The 25,413-nt window shown below is 38.3% G+C and overlaps 1 protein-coding gene across 2 annotated transcripts in view; it reads left to right on the plus strand.

Annotated features, from left to right (window-relative positions):
- Window positions 1-208: 208 nt before the first annotated feature.
- Window positions 209-25,413, plus strand: part of GOPC (golgi associated PDZ and coiled-coil motif containing) — a 28,696-nt gene continuing 3,491 nt past the window's right edge. The window contains exons 1-8 of one of the 2 annotated variants that reach the window (XM_027454647.3): window positions 209-657; window positions 13,509-13,673; window positions 16,201-16,224; window positions 19,576-19,751; window positions 21,539-21,704; window positions 23,098-23,193; window positions 24,004-24,168; window positions 24,817-24,997. In XM_027454647.3, the coding sequence (XP_027310448.3) occupies window positions 331-657; window positions 13,509-13,673; window positions 16,201-16,224; window positions 19,576-19,751; window positions 21,539-21,704; window positions 23,098-23,193; window positions 24,004-24,168; window positions 24,817-24,997 (1,300 nt within the window). In that variant the 5' untranslated portion in view covers window positions 209-330. The remainder of the gene's footprint in view (window positions 658-13,508; window positions 13,674-16,200; window positions 16,225-19,575; window positions 19,752-21,538; window positions 21,705-23,097; window positions 23,194-24,003; window positions 24,169-24,816; window positions 24,998-25,413) is intronic. The other variant, XM_027454649.3, reaches the window with a different exon arrangement.

The raw sequence follows: 25,413 nt of genomic DNA on the forward strand, positions 1-25,413 counted from the left end.
GTGTAAGTCTTCTAAGGGAGAAATAATACGAGGGGAGGGAGGGAGGTGCCGTGAGAGGCCGTGCCCGCCGGCCCCTCCCCGCCACATGGCTGCGCCTCCCTCCCGCCGCGGGGGCGGGGCGCGGCCGCCATCGTGCGCTCGGCGCTCGGCCGCTGCCTCCCGGCAGCGCCGCGGCGCATGCGTGCGAGGCTCCCTCCTCTCGCCGCGCTGCGTGGCGGCGCCGCCAGCTCCGGGCCCGCCGCCGCCGCCGCCTCTCGGGGGCCGGGGCCGGGCCGGGGCCGGGCCGGTTGAGGCGAGGCGAGACCGTGCGAGGCGAGGCGAAGCGCGGGGATGGCGGCGGCGGCGGGAGGCGGCGGTGGCGGCTCCTGCGGGCCGGGCGGAGCGGCCTGCGGGGTCGGGGGGGTGGGCGGCGCGGCCCCGGTGCCGTCGCCGTCGCCTTCGCCGGGCGGGGGGGTGTCCATGTTCCGCTGGCTGGAGGTGCTGGAGAAGGAGTTCGACAAGGCCTTCGTGGACGTGGACCTGCTGCTGGGCGAGATCGACCCCGACCAGGCCGACATCACCTACGAGGGGCGGCAGAAGATGACCAGCCTCAGCTCCTGCTTCGCCCAGCTCTGCCACAAGGCGCAGACCGTGTCGCAGATCAACCACAAGCTGGAGGTGAGGGGCTGCGGGGCGGTGGCGTGGGGTGGGGTAAACCTCCTGCCCCACGGGCTCCTCAGGGCCTCTGGGGTGGGCCTGCCAAACACCAGGTTCTCTGTGGTGTTGGAGGGAGCGGTGTGGAGCAGCAGATGCCTCCCAGGGGTCCCGAGTTTGTATTAGGTCCCTGGAGAGTTTGGTAAGCCTGCAGGAAAGGGGACAAAGATACAACTTTAAGATGGCTAAAGCTTAGTCAGCAGTTTAAAGGAGGATGTTACACCTCTTTACAGGTGAACAGAATGAAAAAATGGGTTTGGGATAGACTTGACAGGTCCTCCCGTCCCCTCACGCTCCAAGGGAGGTCGGAGAGGTCTCTGCTGATCTTGGTCTCCTTAAATAGTGGAGGTTTTGTGTTCTGTGAGGAGAACAACGACCGTCAGCACTGCTGGGAAGTCAACTTCGTGTCCAAACCAGCATTTTAGTAAGGGTGGGAAGGAAGAAGCATTCGCAGGAGCCAAGCTGGCTGGTGCTGATGTTGCTCAAGAGGCTCCGGGTCCTGTGACTTGTGCAAGAACCGGAGCGCTCTGGAAGGAGATTCTGGGGAATTTTACAGCCTTTTTGTAACTACTGCAACCTGAGGCTTTGTTTTTGTAGGTTTGGTTGCCATTTGTCATGTCCTTGACAGTTGCAGATGTTAGGCGATCTTTTGTCTTCTAACATTTTACAGGACTGTGCTGATAAGTCTTCTCTAAGTTATATTTTCCCTGGGCTAAAAAAAAAAGTTTTTTTCAGTATCTCTTGTAGGCTGTGCTTTTTAGAGTTTCATTAGTTTGTTCTAGTATTTTTTGAAATACATAGGAGCAAAGGGAAGAACTTCTTAGAAACTATGACAAGCCACAAATGTCAGTTCTTCAAGCCCTTTGTATTTTAGTTTTATAATAAAGAGATCGAAGAGTCTTCAGATAGTGACTTGCTCTTCTGAAGGTCTGCCTTGCGGTAGGAAGTGAAGTAAATCAGCTTTGGTTTTAATCTGATCTCTTCCTGGAGTGAGGACCTTGTTATGCAAACTGTCCATAGAGTTTAGCTGAGAATTGGTTTATTTCCTGGTAGAATAAAGATGCCATTAACCAAGCAGCTTTGTTCATTGCAGTCTTTATTTCACCAGAGTACTTATTGTAGTGATATTTACAGTGTTCTTTATGTTGCTGTGTTGTCATAGATGCTTTAGTATTCAGCTTGCATGCATACTGTCAAGCTGTACAGAGCACTTAATTGTACCACCATGGTGAAATAAAATATAAGAGTTGGCAGTGGACAATCAGTGTTTATTGCATACTGCACAGGGAAGGTGGGCATTGTGTACAGATTTGTAAAGCAGATGAGTTTTCAGGTTATTTTAAGAGAATGAGTTGATACTTGGTAAATATTTCTTTGAAACATTGTTTCAAGCTTTTCCATTTTGAAAGGAAAAGATGAAACAAAGATCCTGAGAGATATTTTGGTATCTAATTACAATCATCAGGGGACTTGGCATCGAAACAACAATTGCCCGTGCTTTAATCTTGAATGAGTTGAAGAGCAAAGGAGCACAGTTTAAATACCATGATTATTATATATGGCTAAGTGTGAGAACTAAATGTTTGATAAAAAACGATACTGAGAAGCCAGAACTGGTGACTAAAATCCTTTTACCTTCTGAATTATTTTTGTTCCTGGTACTGGTATTAGGCTTCATACCTGTAAAGCAATTATTATTTCAAATAGGTCTTTAGAAGGTTATAGTGTTGTTAATTTTAGGATCTCATTATTAGAGTCATAAACTTGAAACGGAAATTGCCATTTCTGTTGAGAATGAGTGTTTTCACATGCACAGACTTCTGGTCAGAAGCCTCATTGTCCAAAATGTTACCTATTTTGAAAGAAGTTGCTAACATGAACACTGAAGTTCAGGATGTGATCAGTAGCTTTACTTTTAATGGTACAAGTTACTGTATTTCATGATTTTTAAAACTGCAATTATTTCTTAATAGCTGACAGTTGTAATTTTATACTGCTTGTGCATTTTTATATGAAGCTTTCATCACATTCATGACTGTTGTTAGTCATAGCTTATAGACAAGTACAGAAACTTGTCAAGCCAATGAGGTAAAACTGTCTGCGGAAACCTGGCTTTGTTTGGATGAAAATAATACTTTGATATGTCAGTTAAGAGCTAAGACCTTACTCCTGCAGCTACATTTGCTTGCTCTCACCTTACTGAATGAGTGGTACTGTTTTCTAAAGGAGAACTAAATTAATAAAAATTACGGGTATTATTCTATTGGTTGTGAATTCTGTTTCCTTAAGCAGAATTATCTGGTCTTGCTATGGTTTTACAGACAAGAAATGAAAAATGTGGCTTCAGAACTTGCCTTATCAACTCAATCAGCTAAATATGCATTCTCTGATTGATACAACTGCTTTTAAGAGATGCAGAGTAATTGGTTTGGTGGATGGAAGCTCCTGCTTTGGAAGTTTGGTGTAAAAATGTTCTGGTATGTATACCTACTGCTAGAGAGAGGAGTTTAGGTAAAATACTGTGTGAGGGATGTTTCAGAAGAGGGAAGGAAGCATTCCAAGCAGCCTGTAGTTTCCAGAGAGAGAGTTATTACATGGCCGGTTGAGAGGTAAGTTATTTTTGGAAGGAACCTGACGGCATGCAGATGCACAGCAGATGTATGCAGATCAGTTTACTTGGGCTTTATAGTGATGAAAGGTGATAATTGTACTGCTGTGCTAATAACATTTATGGTCCCAAATGAACTAAACTAAAGGGAAGGAGGATTTGTTTTCTTAGTTTTTCCCTGCTGGTCCCAGTGGGGCAGAGTTGAATTAAGTAACTTACCAAAGAGGAAAACAGCGTTGGGTGATGGAAGCCACTGTCTTTTTGTGAGACCAACTTGACTAAACAAACGAAGGAGTGTGTCTTGCTGAAGGACAGTAAGGGCCTCAGGCTGTTAGAACAAAAGGAGGTGACAGCCATTTTGAAAGATTTTTTTTTTTTTGGGGCTCTGTCTCCCAGAGTTATAATCAGCAGATGCAGGCTGGCAGGCAGTGTGAGGTTTAAGGAGATTCTTAATTGAGGGGAAGTTCATGGGAATTGTTTCTCAAGTTTGACCGTTGTTTGAGCTGGAAGAAATACAGTACTGACTGGCGCTGTTTTCATGTTCCTTTCAGAAAATAAAAGTTCTGTAGATGTAAAAGTAGTAGGTTAAGAGGCCAGTGCAAACGGAGCTTGACGTTGGTACTTTGGCTGCCAATCTGATCCTGTAATTTTAGGTGAACGAGCTAGAATGGAATGTCTGCTAGAGCACACCCTTGATCTTGGCACTTGGCACATGGATGTGCTGGGGTTTGGGAAAACAGTTAAGAATATGTTTTAGGTTATTTGCATGTTTAATGTTATGTCCTTGATGATCTTGGAATCGGGTTTAGGGAACTTCTTCCTTTGAGCTGAATTCTTCTGTAAGTGGCTTGTTACTACAACAGCTAAAGCATATGTAGTGCATGTAGGTAATGTAAAGATACCTACAAAATTACAAGTCACCTATGTTTATTTCTGTTTTACTTGTATCTTATGTGTGGGGTGGTTTTTCACACAGTGTGCAAGTCCATCTTTATGAGCATGCTGCAGAACTGTACCTGCTTATTTGATTAGGAGGATTTTTTAAACATGGTAGGAGCACGTACCTTCTTTTAAGGTCCTTTAATTCTTATCCCCATTTTGTCTTGTAACAAGAAATGCCTCTGTGAAATGCCAAGATGTTTCTTGGCCCTATGACAGATGTGCCTATAAAACTGGGAACATACTTATAATACTTCAGTGAGAAAAGAAAATTACTTTTTCAAATGTTCTAAAAATTCCCAGTATTTTAGTGAATTGTTATTTTATTTATAACACTCTTACCTTTGAAAGTTTTTCTCTTTTGGAATTTAAATCTGTTGTTTCTAGATGGAATGTGGTCTGTTGTGAACCAGACTTGATCCAGCTCATTTTGTATTCTAGAATTCAACTGATTTTCAGATGTCCAGCTAGCGGAAATGCAGTAAATTTTTCAGTTGGTTTATATTGTGCCATAGTTTTGATGCTTTTTATTTTTTTTCTCATAATAACTACACCTTTCTAAAGGGATGACCTAAGTTGTATTTTCCTGTATCAGGAGCCCTGGCATTCTAGAGGTTTAACTACCTTACTTTAGTTTTAGTCGGTGTGTAGTAAAGTGCAACCATATTTTCCTCTTTTCTCATTTATTTGGAGCTGCCAAAGAGTAAGCAATAGGGAGCTAGTGTTTTGGTTCAGAATTTGTAGTTTTATTTACTGAATTATGCTGCTTAGTTAGTCAAACTTCCAAAATGATGGCAATCATAAAGCTACCAATATGACTTCTAAAAATGGATTTATGTATTCTTGATAAGCAATTAGAGGCATGGACAGCCTGAAAAAAGCGTCTGTGTGAGGCAGTCAGGAATTTGGTGCTGGCAGCAAAGTGTACTGGCAGTGATTACATAAAAGCACTGGTCTGTGCTCCTGCAAATAGGTACAATCAGAATGATTCAGTCAAATACAAAGGAAAACAGAGGCAAGAAACAGTACCTAAAGCCAAGGAAAAACAAAGTAATAGTAGGCAGTAATAGTACGGTGCTGCACTACCAGCTATTTTAATGATAGCAATGAAAAAGATCAATGATTGGCATATAAACCTTAGGTGATATATCAGCCTACATAAAAATGGAAACAAATTTTAAGATGTTTTACATGTTTTATGGTGTTATCAATTGTTTAACTGTTGGGAGGAAGAGTGTGCAAGTAATTGCAAATCCAGAAGGGTCTTAGCAAAGAAGATAAAAATTAATATCCGCATTGTTTTGCATCCTTCTGATTTGCTGACCAGTGTTCTGAATGATTTGTCAGGATCACAGTGGGATCTGAGGAATGGAGCAATGCGTCTGTAGGTGTCTCTTACAGTTTGCTTTCTGTATGGGATCTATTAAGGATGGATAAAATGATCTATAACTAATTTCTGCATTCACTTTTTCACTGCAGGTTTGCCATCAGTAGCTATAAGTGTACACTCAAGGGAGAATTGAGTTCTTTTTTTCCATTTGCTTCTGGCTCTAGTCTTTATTTAGGGAGTTCATACTTAAAAATTTTGGTGTCAGTATTCTTATTAGCCATATGATAAAGAACTTTTTGTACATTTTTTAGTTAAAGCTTTAAATTTAAGTCACATGCCCTTTTTTTGGGGGGAGGGGGCACAAAAATAATGCAATAAGCACTTTTAATTTCATTACAGAATCTGTAAATACAGGCTATTAAAGTAATTTGAAACAGGCTACTCATGTTCATGGAGAAGTGGTAAGTTGGTTTTGTTGCAGGCGGGGTTTTTTAGTCAACAAGGGCTATCACTCCAAAGTGTCTCTCTTATTCAGAAACTCATATTTTGTGCAGTGCTGTCACTTCGGCTTTGCAAGGAGCACAGTGAGAGCAGTAAGGCTCTGATCTGTTTCATGGTTTCTGTTTCAAACAAGTCCTATAAATGTGGTAGGTTGTGTGAAACGTTGCAGCGAGTGGTGCTTAGTACGAAGGAAGAGTCAAACAGCCAAGCCTGAGGCTGGGGCAGAGCAGGCTTGTCTTTCAGGGAGCTGTAGGCTAAGCAAATTTCAGCATTGAAGTGACACGGGTGGAATAAAGGAGAAAATAGTTTCTTCCAGCAATTAGAGAAACATAATACTCAAGGAGCTTTAACAACGTCACATCTAGGGGCTGCTGCCAAAGTCAGGGGTCCCCAGGAAAAGTTGTTAGTGTGTTGGCTGCGTGTTTTGTGAGCATCCGCCACAGGCTCTTCTGCTGCTGAACCACCAGCACTTGTGTGTCTGCTGTCTGTGAGTATGTTTAGGCCTCCGGCTGTAGGAGCTACAGATGTCATGTCTTGGCAATTTGATTTCTACCCTGCAGTTGTGTAATGTTATGGGAACGCTTAGGAATAATGGTTTCATTGTTTGTAAAACATCAGTTTTTTTTAACTTACTTTTGCCTTAAAGCAACATTTCTGTCTTAAAAAATAAATTACATCTTGATATTTCTATTCCTTTTTTTGTGCTTACACTAAGGCAGAAGATGAAGACCAGTTGCAGTGTTTGCTTCATGGTCCTAGATCCTTCAGCTTTTAAATCAGGTTAATACTCCTAGTCAGGAGTGAATTTTTTTAATAGATGAATACAGATGTTGGTGAACTTTCTGGAGTCTAGTAGAAATTACATGAGGACATGCTGATGAAAAAAATAAAAGAATCTCGTATTGATTTGGATTTGATCCCACAGCAAGATTAATCAACAGGGGCCTTTCTTGTAATCTTTGCTGTTGTAAAAGGTGCACCCTTAGGTGTTTAACAGAATGGATGAAACTAGTGAAATCTCACTTTCTGCTTTTCCAGAAAGCTGGTGTTTTGTTAGTTTTTGTTTGTTTGTTTGTTTTCCCCTAATGTAAACAGCAAGTACGCTCCTAAGTCATTGAGACCTTCTGATTCAGGTACCCCAGGTTCTCTCCTGTGATCTGAGTTTCCACGCTACACCATCATTTGTCTATGTATGTTTTTGGTTTGTTGTCTAGACCAGAGGCAGCAGCACGGTCTACCAGCTCAGAAGTGCACAGATGCTGCTTTGCCACCTGGCTTTGAGTTCTTGTCTGTGGGTGGATTAAAGAAATGAGCTTAAGTCTTGCTTTTCCCTCAGCAAGGGCACTGATCAGTTGCTCTTTCTTGCTGTTTTGGGTACAACTTATGTGTAGTAGGAACTTTGATCATAACACACCTGTACACCTCTGATGAATTTGTTCTGAACCTCAAAAATGGATTCAGCTCTAATTAGCAGAGGAGGGTGGAATAAAGAGAATTGCCCACATAAATAAAACGGCTGCACAAGGCTGTCTTGTATAGGAAACCAAGACAGAAAAGAGATGTTACCAGTTCTTGTGTTTCTTTATTGCTAGTCTGCTTGGTTTAGACGTTTCTCGAAGTTCTAGCTGCTGGAATTTAGTGATGCTATGATGGAAAAAAAAATAATCTTCCTTTAATAAAGGATGTGCCAATTCCTAGGCACTTAGGAATTTAGGAGAAGCTTGGTATGAAAATAGACTAGGTACACTCCAAAGGCTAGAAATCAAAAGAAAATGAAAAAAAATGTTGAAATAATACTTGTTACCTTAAAAGCATTTAATGAGTGCTTGGCTTATGACTTTTGGTTACTTGCAGGCTGGTAGTACGATGGAAGTTTTTCTATGTAAGTGGCTTTCCTTGGCCAAAAATCTGTTGTGTGTGGTTTTTTTCCTAATGTTGTGCCTAGTCATTTTTGAAATACTTAAAAGATTCTTAAACTAGAAATTGAGGTAGTGAAAAGTGTATTATCACAAGCCTCCAAAAGCACTTCTTACACTTCTATATAGAGAAAATTCAGGCCTTTCTCTCATTTTTATTGATTGTGATAATGCCACTGCCTTGCTGTACTCATACTCAGGCCTGTAAGATGGCTTTCCAATTCAGCCAGGCTCTGCTATGAGTTCTCATATGTGGGCAATGGCTAAGGTTTAGATACTTCTCTATAGCTACTAACTCAAATACAACTCTTGTTCATTCTGCAGAAATTATTGGGATGATAGCTCAGAGGATGAAAAAGCTTTTCCTGAACATTGCTAAGAACATTGCTGCTGTTTTTTCTGCCAGCACCAGCTCTCTGCTTGCCACCTGCACTAACATTTACGTAAAATTTTATAATAGTGTGCTTCCTCTGATGCTTTGTATCTAGGAGCCCCTGATATTGTCATCTTCTAGTTCTTCATTCAAGCACTGATGATTATGAAAAACTTGTGGTTTTAGTGTGCCATCTGCCTGCTTCCTGTTGTGCAGCTCTATACACAAATGTCTCTGTACTTCTCTTTCATGTTGAATTTATTCATCGTTTCCTTCTTATATTTACTTTGTAAGTTGTCTGGGGCAAGGCTCACGGCTCACGTTTTTGGTATGTGTAATGCTTAGCATAGGCTCTGAGGATGGCTCTGAGATCTTACAGAAATAAATCGATGAGTTTTGGTTAATTATTCTAACACTCCCTTTTCTGTGAAAAATGTACAAGCAGATGAATGAATTATTTTTTTTGGTTCTGACCTACATATGAAAAAATCACAGGATATGACCTACATATGGAAAAATTACAGGATATGATGTAAAGTAATCAGAAGAGCACTGTGATGGTTTTGTTTCTAAGATGCATAAATTCTCTCCCTCCAGATGAAAACAATTAGTTAAGACTCCATGATAGTAAATGCAGTCAATCCCAGCATGTAAACTGCAATTATTATATTGACAGCTTAACATACATATTTAGCATAAGACCGTTTATATCAAACACATTTTTTTCATAACTCATAACTGTTTAAACAAGAAATATGAACTGTTGATTAAAAAATAGAAGGTCGTTATGTCTGCACTGTTTTGTTGAGAGGTTCTTTTTTTACTTGTAATAGTGTTTTTGAAAGCTCTGTGGAATAAGTGAATTTGTTGCTTAATGCCATGATTTATTTTCTTTTATCTCCTATGGGGGGAAAAACAGTAATTTATAAGTTCTTGAGTTATTTCAAGTTACATTTGGCTGTGATTCTCATAGGTGTAAGATCTCTGAAGTACAAACAAATGGCAAATGGCAAAATATGCCCCAGAATTAAGTATTTAGTTAGCATTTTTTAACTGTTCTTCTGTTATCATCTGTGTGTTTCAGATTGTTTGGAAGATAAATACTCTGTTTTAATGTTTGATTAATTTGACTAAGATCTGCAATTCACTTGAATTGCATGTTTTTTTTAAGAGTTTAAAGGGAGATTGATTATAAGACCAATGTGATAGTAATCTGAAGCAATTGCTCTTTCTAAAATAGCATGTGCTTTCTGGTACTTTGGGTAGGAACAGAACAAAAAAAAATGCTTCTGAATTTACCATCCTTCTCCTCACCTCAGTCTTCAAGGTTTGCTTGTTTTATTCACAGCAGTGAGGAGAAGGTTGGAAACCAAGGAGTAATTCTGGTATAACTGGCTGTGTGAGTGAGTAGGATGGTTGCAGTAGGAAGGGTAAATAGAAAGCCATGACCAGTAATGCTGTGTTTAAATTAAACGAGTAATTGCTGTGATTAAATCATACTTCCAAGAGCCACAGCCCAGTCCTACCGTATGTTGCTTAGAGTTCGGGCTCACAAGTGAGTTAGCAGAGAAAAACTTAAGCGTTGTCTTGCTTTTGATAGAATCACGTGCAATAATTGCAAAGCTGCACGGTAGTATGCTGTAATAAAGAGGATTTTGTGCCTTGGTGGAAGAGGATAGCTGACCTTGTATTTCCTGCCATGAACACGAGTAGTTACTGCAATTTTAGAAACTTTGACTGTAAATTAATTCCTCCTCTATTTGCACTCTCCTTTGGTGTCACTAGGACTCAGAAGGGCATATTCTACCTCTGCATGGCGTGTGCTATTAGTGTTATAAAACTAACATCTTTGTTGATTGTCTGTGGCCTTGATAGACTGTATTTACTCTACTGGGTTAGTAGCAGATGACTCAAGTGCCTCTTCCAGTTCAGGTGGGAACGATGCACAGCATTTCATTCCTAATAGTGCAAATGTGTGTTTTTTTTTTAAGGTATGTAATTTTTGGAAGATCAAATGAAAGACTTTTAAGTTTATGAGCTTTTGAATTAAATGGTATATGGTTCCTGCTTCTGTTTTGGGAGCTTCTTGCAATAAGAGTATACTGAAACATTTTAGAACTTCTAAAAATCGTTGCCCTGTAATAATTTTTGTGTCTTCAAGTTAATTTGTTGAGCGTTACAGTGTCACCATGTTTGTTACTACTAGGGGCATGTGCTTTGTACGATCACTTGTAAGACTGATGGTAGATCAGCTGTTCTGTGTACTTTTTAGGGGAAATAACATGCTTTCTGTATTTGGTTAGATATTCACATTTAGAGCATTTTTATAGTGCTTACTTTGTGGCAATCCTTTGGTTTGATGTTGTGTAACGTTAACTTCAGAATAAGAGTCATGTTGGTTCCCCTGTGTCAATCCAGAAATCATAGAATCATAGAATATCTTGAGTTGGAAGGGACCCTTAAGGATCATCAAGTCCAACTCTTGAAATAAAACAATAAAACCAGTTATTCTGTTAATAATAAGGATAGAAAATTAGCAGCAGGGTGGCATTTTTTTTAGAATTTACCATGTGTACTCCAGTGGTACTCCCTAATCATGGAGTAGGGATTTTATAAAAATTTGGTGTGGCTACACCCCCCGGTGTTATTTCAGGTGTGTAAACTATAACCGTATTTTAATTTGTACCACTGGCTTCATATGCCACATAAAGTAAATGTTTGAAGGAATTGCTGTTTGCTTAGAGCCCCCTCCCCTATTTCTTCTCCTGGATGAATCACCACGTTCAAGGACGAAATGAAGTCGAGCATCCTGCCCTCCCCGCAAGCTCTGCCCCCGACAGTTCCCCAGCAGAAGTTTCTGTTCTCTGTCTGTTGCTTGGTGGCTTCTCCTCAGCTCTCCCAGCCGTGAAGCTGAGGGGTGCCCATGGGCGGCCGCCTGTTACCGCTGCCCCCAGCTGGCTTTCGGCAGCTCCGAGGGCAGCCGCAGGTGACCTGCCCTGAGCACAGCACGCTTACAGGTATGTGTACAGAGAGATGTGTGGTGTCTCTCCTCTGACAGCCTTGTTGGAGAGAGCATCCAAGAAGTTGCTGATGCAAGGATTGGTACAGCTACGTCTGCAGCATTAATTCATCCTGGGTTTGCTGACAGAGATTGAAACACGATCGTTACAGGGGCTGGCAGCACCCGGCTGTGTGGAGCCCCGGCCCCCTGCAGCGAGCGGTGCTCTCGGAGCAAGTAGATGTCCATGGGTCTGGTTTGTGCTCCTCGTTTTGTCTCCTGCCTCTGCCCCCTCTCCAGTTTTACTGGGTGCCTTCCAAAAGGGAACGTAGAGCTGCTGATTTTCCGGTGGGCTTTCCATGTGCTTCTTTTATAATGTAACTGAGGGAACAGGGAATCAAAAAACAGCGCTGGCAGGAGTCATATGAGGGCCCCTCATCGTGTGTCATACAGGAAATATCTTCGAGTATTAGAAACAGATTTCTCTGATTATGCTAAGTTGATCTGGAGAATGAGGTGAACTGGCCAAGCTGAGAAAGGCAGGATTTCTGTGAAATAATGTGAAGATTTATTATCCTTCATAGAAGTAGGACATAGGATTCGAAACCAGCTTATTATATTTCCTTTTGGGTGTGACTTGTACCTGCATCTGTTCCTGGAATAGGTTTATGACCTTCTATAATGTGTAAATAGACTATTTCAGTGGTGTGCACTGGTACCATTTCTCATTTTGCTTTTTATTAAAACATTAAGATAGGTTTTTAAATTCTAGGTCGTCTACAGAGAGTACTGCATGGTTTCTTTTTTTGTTGTTGATTGTTTGTTTGTTTCTTTATTGCGAGTTTAACAGTCTATTTAATCTCTTTGGAGGATCATCCATGGTGTAAAACCAGTAGCCATCCTTCTTGCTCTTGTAATTTGCACAGAGATGCAGATGTGCTTCTTTTCTAAATTCTGCTCTGTCCCTTATAGGCCAGGTGAGGCTGGACAAAATTGGACTGTGATTTATCTGCTCCACTACTTTCTGCTTATCCAGACATTCTGAATTAGAACACCTGAGTTTGTGTGGGAGGGTAAAATGGAATGAAAGTTATGTTAACTATGTATTAGTACCCATATGAAAGGAGTGTCTTAAAGGATATAGTAATATAATTATGCATTATATAATAATTAAAAGTAATATTGCTATACATTATATGGAATTGTGACTGAGTCAAACTGTACCTTCCTTATTAAGGTCTTAGTTATCTGCCGTATTATCACCTCATATACTGGTGACATCCTTTTGCTGCTTCAGTTCAGGTGTGTGCTGTCTTTGCCTGGGGGCAGATAATGCACAGCAGAGAGACTTGAGGCATGGCTGTTTACTGGGGAGAATGATAAGGTTTTGTAAGCAACCCATTTCTCTAAAGTAATATGGCCTTAAAGTATTCCAGATACGATTTCACTTTTTAAAATGCTACTTGAACTTAAGGATAGCAAGTAGCCTGGTAAAAATGTAAACTTGTTCTTTTATTCTAGATACAAATATTACATGTAAACTGTATTTAAAATGTTTCAAATCTTTTTTTCTTGAGTTAAAAGCTATTATTTGTGATTTTCTACAGATGTTTTTAGGGGCATGTTAATTCATGGTTCCTGGTTTGCCTACCTAATTGACTGTTTCAGCTCAGTTGTTGATAGTAGACCAAATATAAATTGGGTTGCTTGATTTCTGCACTGCATTAATAATTGCCATTTTACTTCGATCTTTTTTTCTTTTCCAGTAAGATTTAGTCATATGAAAATGTGCATTGTGTTTACATTGCTGCAGTTGTAAATCCCGTTGTGGTTTTAATGCCATTGCCTTGTGTCAGAGAGGATGAGATTCCATTGTCTGTATGAGGAAAAACCCAGCCACTGTTACTTTCAGCAGTACGGTGGTTTGATGCTTGGTCTGTGGATGAATGAACGTGGTGGCAATTGAGGAGGAGAAAAGCCTGCAGGTGATGTAGCCCTTAAATAGGGCTAGAGAGGAACAGCATGAACTCTTATCTGTCTTACAGCATTTGTCTGTAAAATGTGCCAGCAAAATATGTATTTATGTATCATAGTTCTGATGACCACATTTAATCATCATTCTAATTACTATGATGGATTATATCTTCCAGGCACAATTAGTTGATCTGAAGTCTGAACTGACGGAAACACAGGCAGAGAAAGCAGTATTGGAAAAAGAAGTCCATGATCAGCTCCTGCAACTCCATGCTGTTCAGCTTCAGCTACACGCCAAAACTGGTCAGAATGTTGATTCTGGGGCTATTAAGGCGAAACTGGTGAGTATGGTGGCTTGAGTTGAGGATTATAGCCTCTTCCTTCTCCTGGCTGAAGTTCTTTCTTGAAAGTTATGAATAAGCCGATTACAAATTTTCACCTTAAAAACATTGGAGAGAGATTGCTTTTTCTCTTTTAAATAAAGCTTATGATTGGTTGCTAGGAACCATTAAAAATGTAAATAACATCAGAATAATGAATAAGAGCTTATGTTGTTTTACATAAACCTTTTCTAAGGGGTTTGTTGAAATAAGAAGATATATATGAAATAAAAAGATATATATTTTGTTAGATGATATTGCTTTTAAATAGGCAGAATTTGCAAAGACAGCTTCCAGTATAAAACTACAACCAAATCTTCACGTGTTGTAAAAAAGCCTAAAGAGGGCTTGTTCTTGTTGTAGGTATATTCTGGTAAGAGTAAGAATGGGATTGTTTTGCTCTCCACCATTTCTACATTGAGCAGACTTATCACAAAAGGACTTAGTAGACCAGTGATAATCTTGTGAAATATGTTTCTGAGAAACATAGACCTTTTAAAAATGCACCAGAAGATAACCATAACTAATTATGCAGTTAGTTGACATCAATTGATATCCAGAGTATAGTATGCCTACTAGCTGTAGCACAGATTCAAGCTCTAACACTGAGACTTTTTAAATTAAAAAATGAAGTAATGCTGTATAGATTGTGGTTTCCAACTCTTGTCATAATTCAAAGTCTAGCTGTTCTTAAAATTGGTCTGTATGTTGGTTCCAAATATGTAGTTCCAACAGCTGTGGTGCGTTAGATTAGTCTCCTCTGCTATATTTGCCCTCTTAATTAAATGTATAATAAAACACAGTAAAAGACTGTCTGTCAGGCTTAAAAGCTATCTAGGTGCATCACTGAATAAGAGGGCTAACCCAAATTCTTTCTGGTTCAGATCTAAAAATCTGTATCTGAATTACAGGTATGTTCTTAGGTCTACATACTTTCATGCATGCTCAGTATAAAGAGTAATATTTTCTGGGTTGTCTGATCATCATTTATTCTGTATTGAAATATACCTTACGTATGAGTTGTTATTAATTGGGCCTGAAAATAAGAATTACTTAAATACAATCCACATATTGTAAGGGTTGGCCTTCAGGCTTACATGAAACAAAATTTTTAGCCAGCCCAAATTGTGAATAATTTTGGTCCCTAAATTCCATTAATGAGACTTTCAGAGTGATGTAATCCTACTTCAAACATTTGTTTCCCCTTACTTTGTTACAAGCAATTTCTGAAGATACATTAAATCTCCATAAAAGTGACATCAGTTTCAGACAAGTAACATTAAGTAAATGTTTCTTGTATTGCTTCGGATTTTATCCATGTTGAAGTTGAATTTCTTATCATTCTAGGCTATTATTCTCTTTAATTCCATATAGTTACTCCTTTTTTATAAACATCAGGTCTAATCTTTTGAGTTTGTTTTACTTCACCTTTAGTGTTTTTATAGTTTCAATGGAGAGAAACTCGCCTTTAAACTGTCGTAGATACGGAAAGCTGTAAAGCTCTGGCAGCTTGAACAAGCAAAATTGAACTTGCTTAAATGACAATAAAATGGGAAGTTTGAGTTTTAGGTAAATAAAAACTGTCACGCTGACCTTCTGGCAGTCAGAAACCTCTAGGCCAAAGAGGGATTATGTCAACAGAATAGGCGATGGGGAAGTAAAGTTCTGGAGAAGTTAACTACTTGCTTTCCTTGTTAAGAACCACTCTTCTTTTGTATGTAAATTCTTAGCATAAAAGTATATTCTACGCACTGTAAAATTGTACATGACGATGAACAAAGACACTTTCAAATGTTCCAGATTGCGAGGTAATTGATTGCATCATGTGGTTTAGCTTGAATCCCTTTTTAGGAGTGGTGTATTTGCTTAGTCCAGGCACAATAACTCTTTCGTTGTAAGAGAATGAAGTTTCCTATTTTTTTTTTAGGATTTTTTTTTGTCTTCAGCAGTTCATATATCTTTATTGCTGTCTCTCCCCATCCTGTATGTCACTCTTGCAATATGTATTTTCTCATCCTTTCTGAAAGGAAGTAGTCTACTGCCTGTATCATAAACTGTATTATAGAAAGTATTTTCTGTGATACTTTCAGAGAAGTGCTCTATAAATTATTTAGCTAATAGTTGAGTACAGCCAAGAAGTAAATGTGCCCTCTTCTATTGGAAGATACTTTTTTCCTCTCAGTCAAATGTTACAATACTTATAATGTTATCTTGCTGCTCTTTGTGGAGATCCTTGGTATTTTAGGAGAAAGTAGTGTTTTCAGTACTACAATGAAGCAAGGATTTTTTAAAAATGATTTTCACTGAAAAATGTCAAAATTGTTTCTAGGTACAGTCACAGCAATGTGTGTGTTTTTTTTTGTCTTCTAATAAAATGCATAGTCTGCTAGTGCATTTCTTTTGGAATAAGTCATTTATGTTACTGCTTTTTCTTAAAGTTCCTATTACCTATTTCTCTAATTACGGAACTCTTTTCTTCTGTCTTAAGTCTGTCCTTTCTGTGGATGAAATGGTAAGTATGCTGATTGCCCTTTTTGTTGTTGTTATGCTTAAGTGGTTTTGCTTTATGTAACATTTTATATTGTTGGCCTCAGAAACTGGCAAAACAGATCTGTCTTGTTCCTCCTTCCTGTCAGTTGGCAAGATGCTGTGTAAAGAACTTTCTTTGTGTTTTCTTTTGTTTTTCTTTCGTAGCTTAAGTGCCCACTTTCCTATGTCGATATGTATTATTGTTAGAGCTAATTTAGGGTGATACCTTGAATTTAATATTATAAAAGATTGTTTTGGCAACATCTCCAAACAATTTTACGGCGTTACACAATTTCTAAACCATAATTAAAGTAAACATCAAGCAATATATACTGTGAAATGTTTTATATATTATATATAATTTTTAAATCCTGTCTATTTTTCCTTGTTTTCACTTTTCTCAGTTCTTTTTATGGGCATGATTTAATCTACTTTACTGACCTGTTTAGCAGCCTAAGGCATATAAACTCAATAATGCATAGATACGAAGAAAAAGTGATGCAAAGTGAACTTCCTTCAGTCTTTCCCAGTGATAGACTTGACAATTTTTGAACAGCTTCTCTTTTATTACATTGTATACCTAGCTAACATTACTCAGTGTTTGTTCTTTGAAAAGCCAGAGGTTAGCTGTGGTTAGCTCAAAGCCTTGATCTTCAACGTGGCAGTTGCTTCTTTTTATTACCAGTGGAAAATACAGTTCTTTCTATTTTGCAGGACCTATGTAAAGCTATGAGCACTACAAAGCATTAAATCCAATTCTTTAAATTCCTCATTATTTTAAACCTATTTGGAGACTCTTGCCACATCTCGTAGCTGTTGCTCAGAAGACAACATGTCCTTTCAGTATATCTTCAGACATTGCAAACCTCTTTGTGTGGTGGTCAGTTGAAGACAGTCCAGAGGAGTGGCTTCAGCGTGTAATTTTCCTCCTAGGTCACAGAACAATAGGTCACAGTAATTGAGAGAATAGGGGACTACTAATTGAGTTCATGGGGACTACGTTGTTCCTTATATTTTAGATATATGTTTAAAATGCACTACTAAAAGTGATTTCACTTTGGAAAGTAACTTTTTTTTTGGTTTAAGTTTGATTTAGGTGGTGAATCAAATTTAGAGCTGTGATGAGTGGTTTTTACGCTGGCTAATTAATGATATCTAATGAAAATGTAATAACGTGAATTATATGCATTCATATGTCAGCCTCAAATTCTAGTCTTTTAATTTTTTATGCTTGCCAAATAGAAGAAGTCCTAAAATAGAGTACTTCCACAAATAATGAGCCTGTTCAATTCTGAGCACCTGGATGCAGTCCTGGCAATATGTATATAACTAACATAAATTCTGTAGGAACACTGTAGCTGTAGACAGACTTTCCAGCTACTGTAAAACTAGCTTTAGCTGTAAGAAGTATCACAGTTCAGATTTAATACATGTGTCAGAGGCAACACGGTGTCTTTGCACTCTTGAATTCTTGTAATTGCCCTCTGGCTACTGGCAGTAAACGTGAGTTAAAATAGCCCAAGACTTACTACAGCAGAGAGAGAGAGACTTGGTATAATTTTAGAAATTCCTATTCTTCAAATGTAGATGAGCCAGAATTCTTGGCTTATGAGTGTATTCTGCAGTTCATAAAGAGGTTTGATGAAAAATAATGGGAGTCATCTCACAAGACAACCCCAAACCCAAAAGACAGACCTGGTGTGGTTTCATGTGGCAGGTTTTCTTATGTACATATGGAGCCAAGCCCAATGTGAAACTGGGTTGATAGGAGAATTGCAGGAAGTGGAGAGGTAACAGTATCAGGCACTCTTTGTGTCACCCCTCCTGAGCAGTGTGCTAGGCAATTCTTGGCCAATATGTATATATGTGTAACGTGCTCCATTCATCCAGCCCAGGTCCAATATATCCATAGTTCAATATCCAGCAGGTATTCAACAGGTGAGACAGAAGTAGGGTCTGTCAAACCGACAGTTGTCTTTGCAGGCATTTGTAGCTCTTTGGCAGATACCTGCTGTGAAAATACCTTTCTTTGGTTTATGCGTGCCAACCTACCTTAATATCTCAAATGTGGTAATTCCAGTCATATCTGTGGTTTTGTTATTTTCACTTGGAATAGTGAATAAGGATATTCACTGTTTCATAACAGATTTGTCTTGCCAGTTCTGTAAAATGTTGCTTGTCTTGTTGCTTCTGTAGTTGCACCTTGTGATTTTAATGGTGTAATTGATACACGTACAAAGAACACTTCTTAGGTGCTCTGAATATCCTCAAAAACTGCTTATGGTGAACATAGTATTTATTGCTTATTCAGTTGGCAACTGTAATTTAAAAGGGAATAGTAACTGAACCTATGTCTGCATAGTTTTCCTCATTTGCTTTGTTGTTTATATTCCTTTTAGAAAGTGGGGGGAAAAAAGCAAGATACAAAAGATACAAGTAATCAAACAAGCTCTTTGTGTAGTACGTTTTGTAGGGTAGTAATCTGAGTTGACCATACTACCTCCTTTTAGCTCCAGTGCTCTGGATTTTAGAAAAGATAATGGCTATGTTATCTGTACATTTATGATGGAGCACTTTGGAAGTAATTTATATTTCCATAATTCCTTTTTCATGTTGGGGGAAAAAAAAAACAAGGAAGGATAGATTTTTTAATGTGTTTTTTGTTTTGTTATTATTAAGGATACTATTTTGCATTAATATCTCTTCTAATTTCATAGGGGATGCATCAGCATGTGTAGAATGTCTGGCTTTTTTTTTTTTTTTCCTCTTGTGGTCTTGAGAGTCTAATTTGGAAATACCCCTGGCTGGACATTTCTTGGTTGTTTGCATGAAAATAATTGTCATTTTAAGAACTTCTAGAACATCTGATCATACTAAAATAGTTAAAGAATATTATCAGCTTGAAATGTATAATGGTTGTATTTTTTTATTATTTTAAAAATAATCTGTTCTTTCTCATTGTACAAGTCTCCCATTTGAACACAGGAAAAAGCAAGGATGCTATTCAGACTACGTAACATTTTGCTACCTATCTGTGAGAGGGAGAAGCAGTGTTGCTAATTTTAGTCCTTGGACTTTAAGCTAGTATATGCATTTTGTACAGGAGCTGTAAACAGGATAAAAGTCTTATTGGGAGCACGAAGTTGAGTGCAAGGCCAACTCTCTCCAGAGAGGAGTAAGGAAATCAGTAGCTGCAGTGACAGAGTCGCTTCTTTCACTTCTTTTCCTGCGTGTCCTATAGTCAGAATTATTTCACATTGGTTTACAGAAGCAGTAAGTACTCTTTTCATTGCCAACTTTGATAAAAGCTTTTCAATTTCTTATTTATTTTAAGGAGAGAGAACTTGAAGCTAGCAAGAAAGAAAAAGTGAAGGAAGCTCAGCTGGAAGCTGAGGTGAAATTGCTGAGGAAGGAGAATGAAGCTCTTCGTCGACACATAGCTGTGCTTCAGGCTGAGGTTTATGGAGCAAGATTGGCAGCCAAGTACTTAGATAAGGAACTAGCTGGCAGGTATGTAAAATCAATCCATGTCCATAGCGTGGGGTTTTGTTGTTACAAAGTGTTTTCTTTAATACTGCAAAGCATACAGCTTCAGTGAGTCTTGATTTATGCCTAACATTTCTTAACACTGTGGCAATATCAATGAATGTATATAAAAATCACAGTTTGAGAAGGGTTAGACATAAATGCTGTAGGTTTCTTGACCTATTTGTATTCTATTGAATAGAAATTGGGCTTTTTCTTGCTCACTATCTTCTTCACTGCAACCAGCATCTTCTATTAGCATTTATTAACTTCTCTTTTCCTAGCCTTTGGACTGCTTATGTTGATAAGTATCACCAATTCTGTTTTCTTAGGGATTTATATAATAGAATGATGACAATGAAGACAGTCAAAAATCTTGCTAGTCTTCAGAAGTTTTAAAAGATTTAAGCTCTCCCTTCCTACTAAATAATCTTATTCCAAAGCCTTCATTACCACATTTTTAGGAATGAGTTATTCCTGGTTTATTTTATAAACCTTTGTCTTGTTAGCTTTTAAAATCATTAGCAGGGAGATAAGTACACAGAGGTATGCTCTGGCAAGAAAAGAATCTGTGAATATCTAAAGTGTACATGTAGTGCTCTGTAATAACTTACACAGTAACATACAGCTCAAGCATGCAGGGCAGGTACAGTAATGCCAATTACGCTTGTAATTCATTAGCGTATGACTGCAATATTTCTATGACATAACTGTGATAATAAGCTGTAGATAACTTTAATAAACTTAACAGTATTTAATCATCATCACTGTTAGCAGCATAATGTTCAAATTATGCTCAGATTCCTGAGCTCTCCAAGCCCACCAGGGTCTGCAAGGCTCCATGGAGCCCACGCCTGGGGCATGGAGGTGCCCGAGTCATCCTCAGCTTATCCAGGAAGACTGTTCATTGACTATGATAAGGCAGTTTTGATCTGACTGAACAGGGCCATTTTGGCCCTGTTCTGCAGCTGTCTTAACCACATTCTTGCGTTATTCATCCAATTACCCACGAATTTGCTAGCTATGTTTGTGTAGCAATTAAGCAATAAATTACTTTTTGTCTTACGATAAGCACTAATAAATACTTCATGCTGGAGCTGGACTGGTCGTTTACATCTTTTCTTGTGGGTCTGAGACCCTTGCTGCCATTAGAGCTAGATTTAAATTTCCTCTTATAAAAATTACATTATTTATTCCACTTCATCAAAATATGCCTCTATTATGATTTAATGAAAAACAAGATAGCCTTGTAAGGCTTCTGAGAACAGGGCTTGGTCCCTTTGGTCATGGGGTGAGCCCAGCCATTTACTTCTATTATTTGCAGTTTTGTGTTTATTTTGTCTGACACAGAAATGTCAGACACAGAAATGGTCACTTTTGCAATCCTGTTTGTTCTCTTCTTTTGCATCCCCAGAGACGGATCTAAAATTAAGAGTTAGTAGGAAAAGTCTCACATTTGCAATTAATTCAACAAAAGGAAGGAACTAAAAATTGCGCATTTTCCAAAGTAGAGCCACACACTTTTTAATTAAGTTTTCTGGGTGCCGTGGGTGAAATGAATCTTAAGTGATTTAAATTTTAGGGAGAACTTGTAAGTACACCTGTATTTAACATACACGTACTCAACGCTGTCACAATTCCATGCAGCTACTGCACTTGCACTAGTTGCTGAATGGCTGCGTGCTGTAGCCATGTGAAGGATGAATTGTACAATGCACTGGTTTTTTTGGTAGTAATTTAGCATGTTGTTTATTCTCTTTGTTGTTACGTAGAGTTCAGCAGATTCAGTTACTGGGCCGAGATATGAAGGGACCTGCTCATGACAAACTCTGGAATCAGCTTGAAGCAGAAATACACCTTCACCGTCACAAAACTGTTATTAGAGCTTGTCGAGGTCGGAATGATCTGAAGCGACCAATGCAAGCACCACCAGGACATGTAAGTTGGAAGGAGAGTCCATAATTTTTGGTGTCTGTGGAAAAAAGATAGGAGTTCGTTCATTTTTGTGTTTGTTTTCACTTCAAATACTGAATTATTTTAACTGTCCCTTTAATGTTTGTATTTCTTTCATATCAGAAAATGCTTTGAGTTGAAAGGAACCTTCCTTGAGTTCAAAGGAACCATCTAGTCCAAGACTTCTGCCTTCTCTTCTCCATGCTAAACAACCCTAGTTCTCCTCACAGGAGAGGTGTTTCAGCCCTCTGAACATTTTTGTAGCCCACCTTTAGACCTGCTCTAATAGACTCATGTCTTTCTTGTGCTGGGAAGCTCAGAGCTGGATATGTTAAAAGATAGTTCCATCCTAAATCGCATGTTTCCATAAATGACTGTGAAAGATAATAAAATTCTGTTGACTTACATAGGAATATGCAGCCCTTTTGAAAATTTTGCTGTGTATAGATGTGAATTTAACAGCATAATTTTTATTAGGTAAGTTTCTCAAAATAAGGGGCTAAATTACTTGGGGAAACTGTGAAAAATAATTTTTTTAGGATTAAATTTGAACTGAAATTCACCTTTTATTTCTTTTAAGGCCAGATAAATTGACACTCTAAATTTTTTTCCCCTCCAAAAGATACTTTTTAAAATAAAATTTTTAAAAGCATGTGTGACTTTGGCATAGACCTTACCTCACCTAGCTGGGCACGTGAACTGTTATCCCCAGTTTTCAGTGCATAAGATGGAACACCTTGAGGGAAGGGCATTACTTTGGTCTGTTCTAAATACAGATGGTCAGATGGATCCTACTACTTATGTTCTTAATAGCATATAAAATATTGGTGGATAAATAGGTGTGTGTGTGTGATCTTAAGGGTATGAATAATAGCAACAACAGCTTAACAGAAGCAAAATAAATACCACAATTTACTTAGCCTCTTTTTTAGGTTTGAGTCGAGTAGCTTGTGAAATGGTGTGTTTTTAATATAACAAGAATAAAGTTGAGTGAGCAACCTTTTCTTTGGGACTGTATTACATCTACCATTTGATTAGCTTTAAATTACTGTTTGTCATATAACTTTTCAGCAGTGATCAGCATTCCTTTATGTAGTCCATTTATAGTTTTAATTTGGCAGATTTCCTTCTTTTGAAGATAAACTCAGTGCTGAGTGATGCACAACACAGAAATAACTGAAATAATTGTTCTTGCCAGGAATGCATAGTGAGAAACCTTCTCTAATTTTAGTCTTTCTGTAAAGGGGCACTGTAAGTTTGTCCTGCCTGCATGGAGATAATCTAAAACTCTGTTGCCAATACACTGTCTTTCTACAATTAAAAAAAAATACTCATCGCGTTTATATTTATATGTATGTATTTTTTTTTATCAAACTAGGATCCAGATGCCTTAAAGAAGAGTCAAGGTGTTGGTCCAATCAGAAAAGTTCTGCTAGTGAAAGAAGACCATGAAGGACTAGGAATTTCAATCACAGTAAATGCTTACATTTATTTTCTATGACACACCAGAAGCAATTTAACTTTGTATTTGTACTTCGTAAAATATTTGGAACAGTAAGTGTATTGTTAGAATGTAACACACACAAAAAAGCATAGGGCTGCATTATGTAAATTCACAGGTATAATTATATGACTTGAATCATACAACTCATTTTGATAGATTTTGAGATTGTCAACTGCTAGTTTATGTAAAACTTATGGTTTCAACTCATATTTAGGGTTTGGGTCCTATGGTAGATTAGCCAGTAATGAATTTCTGGTGTCATAAGTCTGTACAAACTCAGAAAAAGTCTGAGAACTAACTTATAAAGCTTAGCTGTTGTAATTAGAGGATAGTTTTGTGTCGTTTTTTCTTGTTATTGGCATTTCACACCTAACAAAAGCCATGTTAACTTTTTACGCCAAACTTTGAAAATTCAGACTATTACACTTTTATTCTAAATACTGTTTTTTTTTCCTTGCAAGTCAATATAGTGTCTGTTTTTTATTGAGGTTTTGATGTTGTCTTGAGCTTGTCTGTGATCTAAAATACATTTATTATTATTCAGAACTGTCTCCTTTTACTCTGAGTATATATTTGAAATTAGGCCATTCTTTTGGGGGAGGAGGGGGGAAGAATTAAGAGAAGCATCTCATTCCATCTTCTTAAGCATTCTTTTTGTCCAGAGCATGCTTTTTAATGTTCTATAATAGAAGATGAAATAAGCATTGTAAGATCGACTGTTGGGATGCTGATTTCATGCTTACGTACATTTCAAGTAACTAAAATCCACTTTTCCCATAGGGTGGGAAGGAGCATGGTGTTCCAATACTGATCTCTGAAATCCATCCTGGACAACCTGCAGATCGATGTGGAGGACTGCATGTTGGTGATGCCATTCTGGCAGTGAATGGAGTTAATCTAAGAGATGCCAAGCATAAAGAAGCTGTAACTATCCTTTCCCAACAGGTCAGTTGGAACCTGTTATCCATAGGCATATTTATGTGCTTCCTTTGTTCTGCCTACTGATTTACCTTGGATTTTAATGTTTTCAGTCAAGCACAGTATTGTGCAAAGCTACAGTGATTCCTGAACCTCCGTCACCTTACACTTAATCCTCTTGTGTCTTGCAATCTAGGAGAAAAAGGCTGGGTCAGTAATGATCGAGTTAAATCTCTAGTGACCGATGATCCTCCAGTAAGGCTAATGGAAATCTTGTTATCGGGAAATAGTGATGCCTGTTTTTTATGAGTGGACAGCTGCAGCTAAACAATGTTCTTGATATGCTGTGTGGTCTAGAATCATCTTGCTGCATTGCTTCTCATTTTCAGACAATTAGTAGGTTTAAATTTGTCAGAAAGCTTACTCTTAGATACTGTTTTAAAAAGTTACTGTTTAAATGCACTGGTACATAATGAAAAATTCAGTTAACTTAGGTAAATCTTTGCTGTAGAGCTGCACTTCTTTAATCATTAAAGCTTAATTCAGGTACATGCCCAAAACATTCAACACAACTGTTCAGTTAAATCTACTTGTTGCAGCAACCCAGCTGATTTGGTAAACCCGTTATGTAGCAGTGTAGTAGTAAGTAAATTTGTAATTTTGTTTGCATTCTAGAGAGGAGAGATTGAATTTGAAGTAGTGTATGTTGCTCCAGAAGTTGATTCAGATGATGAAAATGTAGAATATGAGGATGAGAGTGGACACCGCTATCGTTTATATCTTGAGGAATTGGAAGAAGGTGCAAATTCAAGTTCTAGTAGGAAAGAAGCAATTGTGGATGTCAAACCCTCGCAAGGTAAACTTTCTAAAAAGCGTTATGCAGTTTTAACTCTGAAGTCTCACTGTGCAAACCAATTTCTGGAAAACACGTGTTTTATTTTGTAAAATTAATCTTCTTTTAATTCAGTTGACCTACTACTAGGTTGTCAGCTCTACTGGTTGGGCCCTTACTCATTGGTCTGTTCTATTTAAGTAAAACTTCTGCTGTTTTTTTCTTCCTGATTGTCTTTTCCCAATTATTCATATATTTTCCCTACTCTTCTTTAGGAGTAGTTAATTCCCCTTTAGCCATTATTTTGTTGTCTGTTTCAAGTATGTTTTTGTAGATCAGAGGCATGAAGAAATGGTTTGTTTTCCTGCCATACTACGTTTTACCAAAAGCTTATTAGCTCATATTTTTAGTAATTATTTCAGTAAACTTTCCAGATTGTG

This window comes from Anas platyrhynchos, chromosome 3 (assembly GCF_047663525.1).
Source record: "Anas platyrhynchos isolate ZD024472 breed Pekin duck chromosome 3, IASCAAS_PekinDuck_T2T, whole genome shotgun sequence".
In the NCBI taxonomy this organism is placed as follows: domain Eukaryota; kingdom Metazoa; phylum Chordata; class Aves; order Anseriformes; family Anatidae; genus Anas; species Anas platyrhynchos.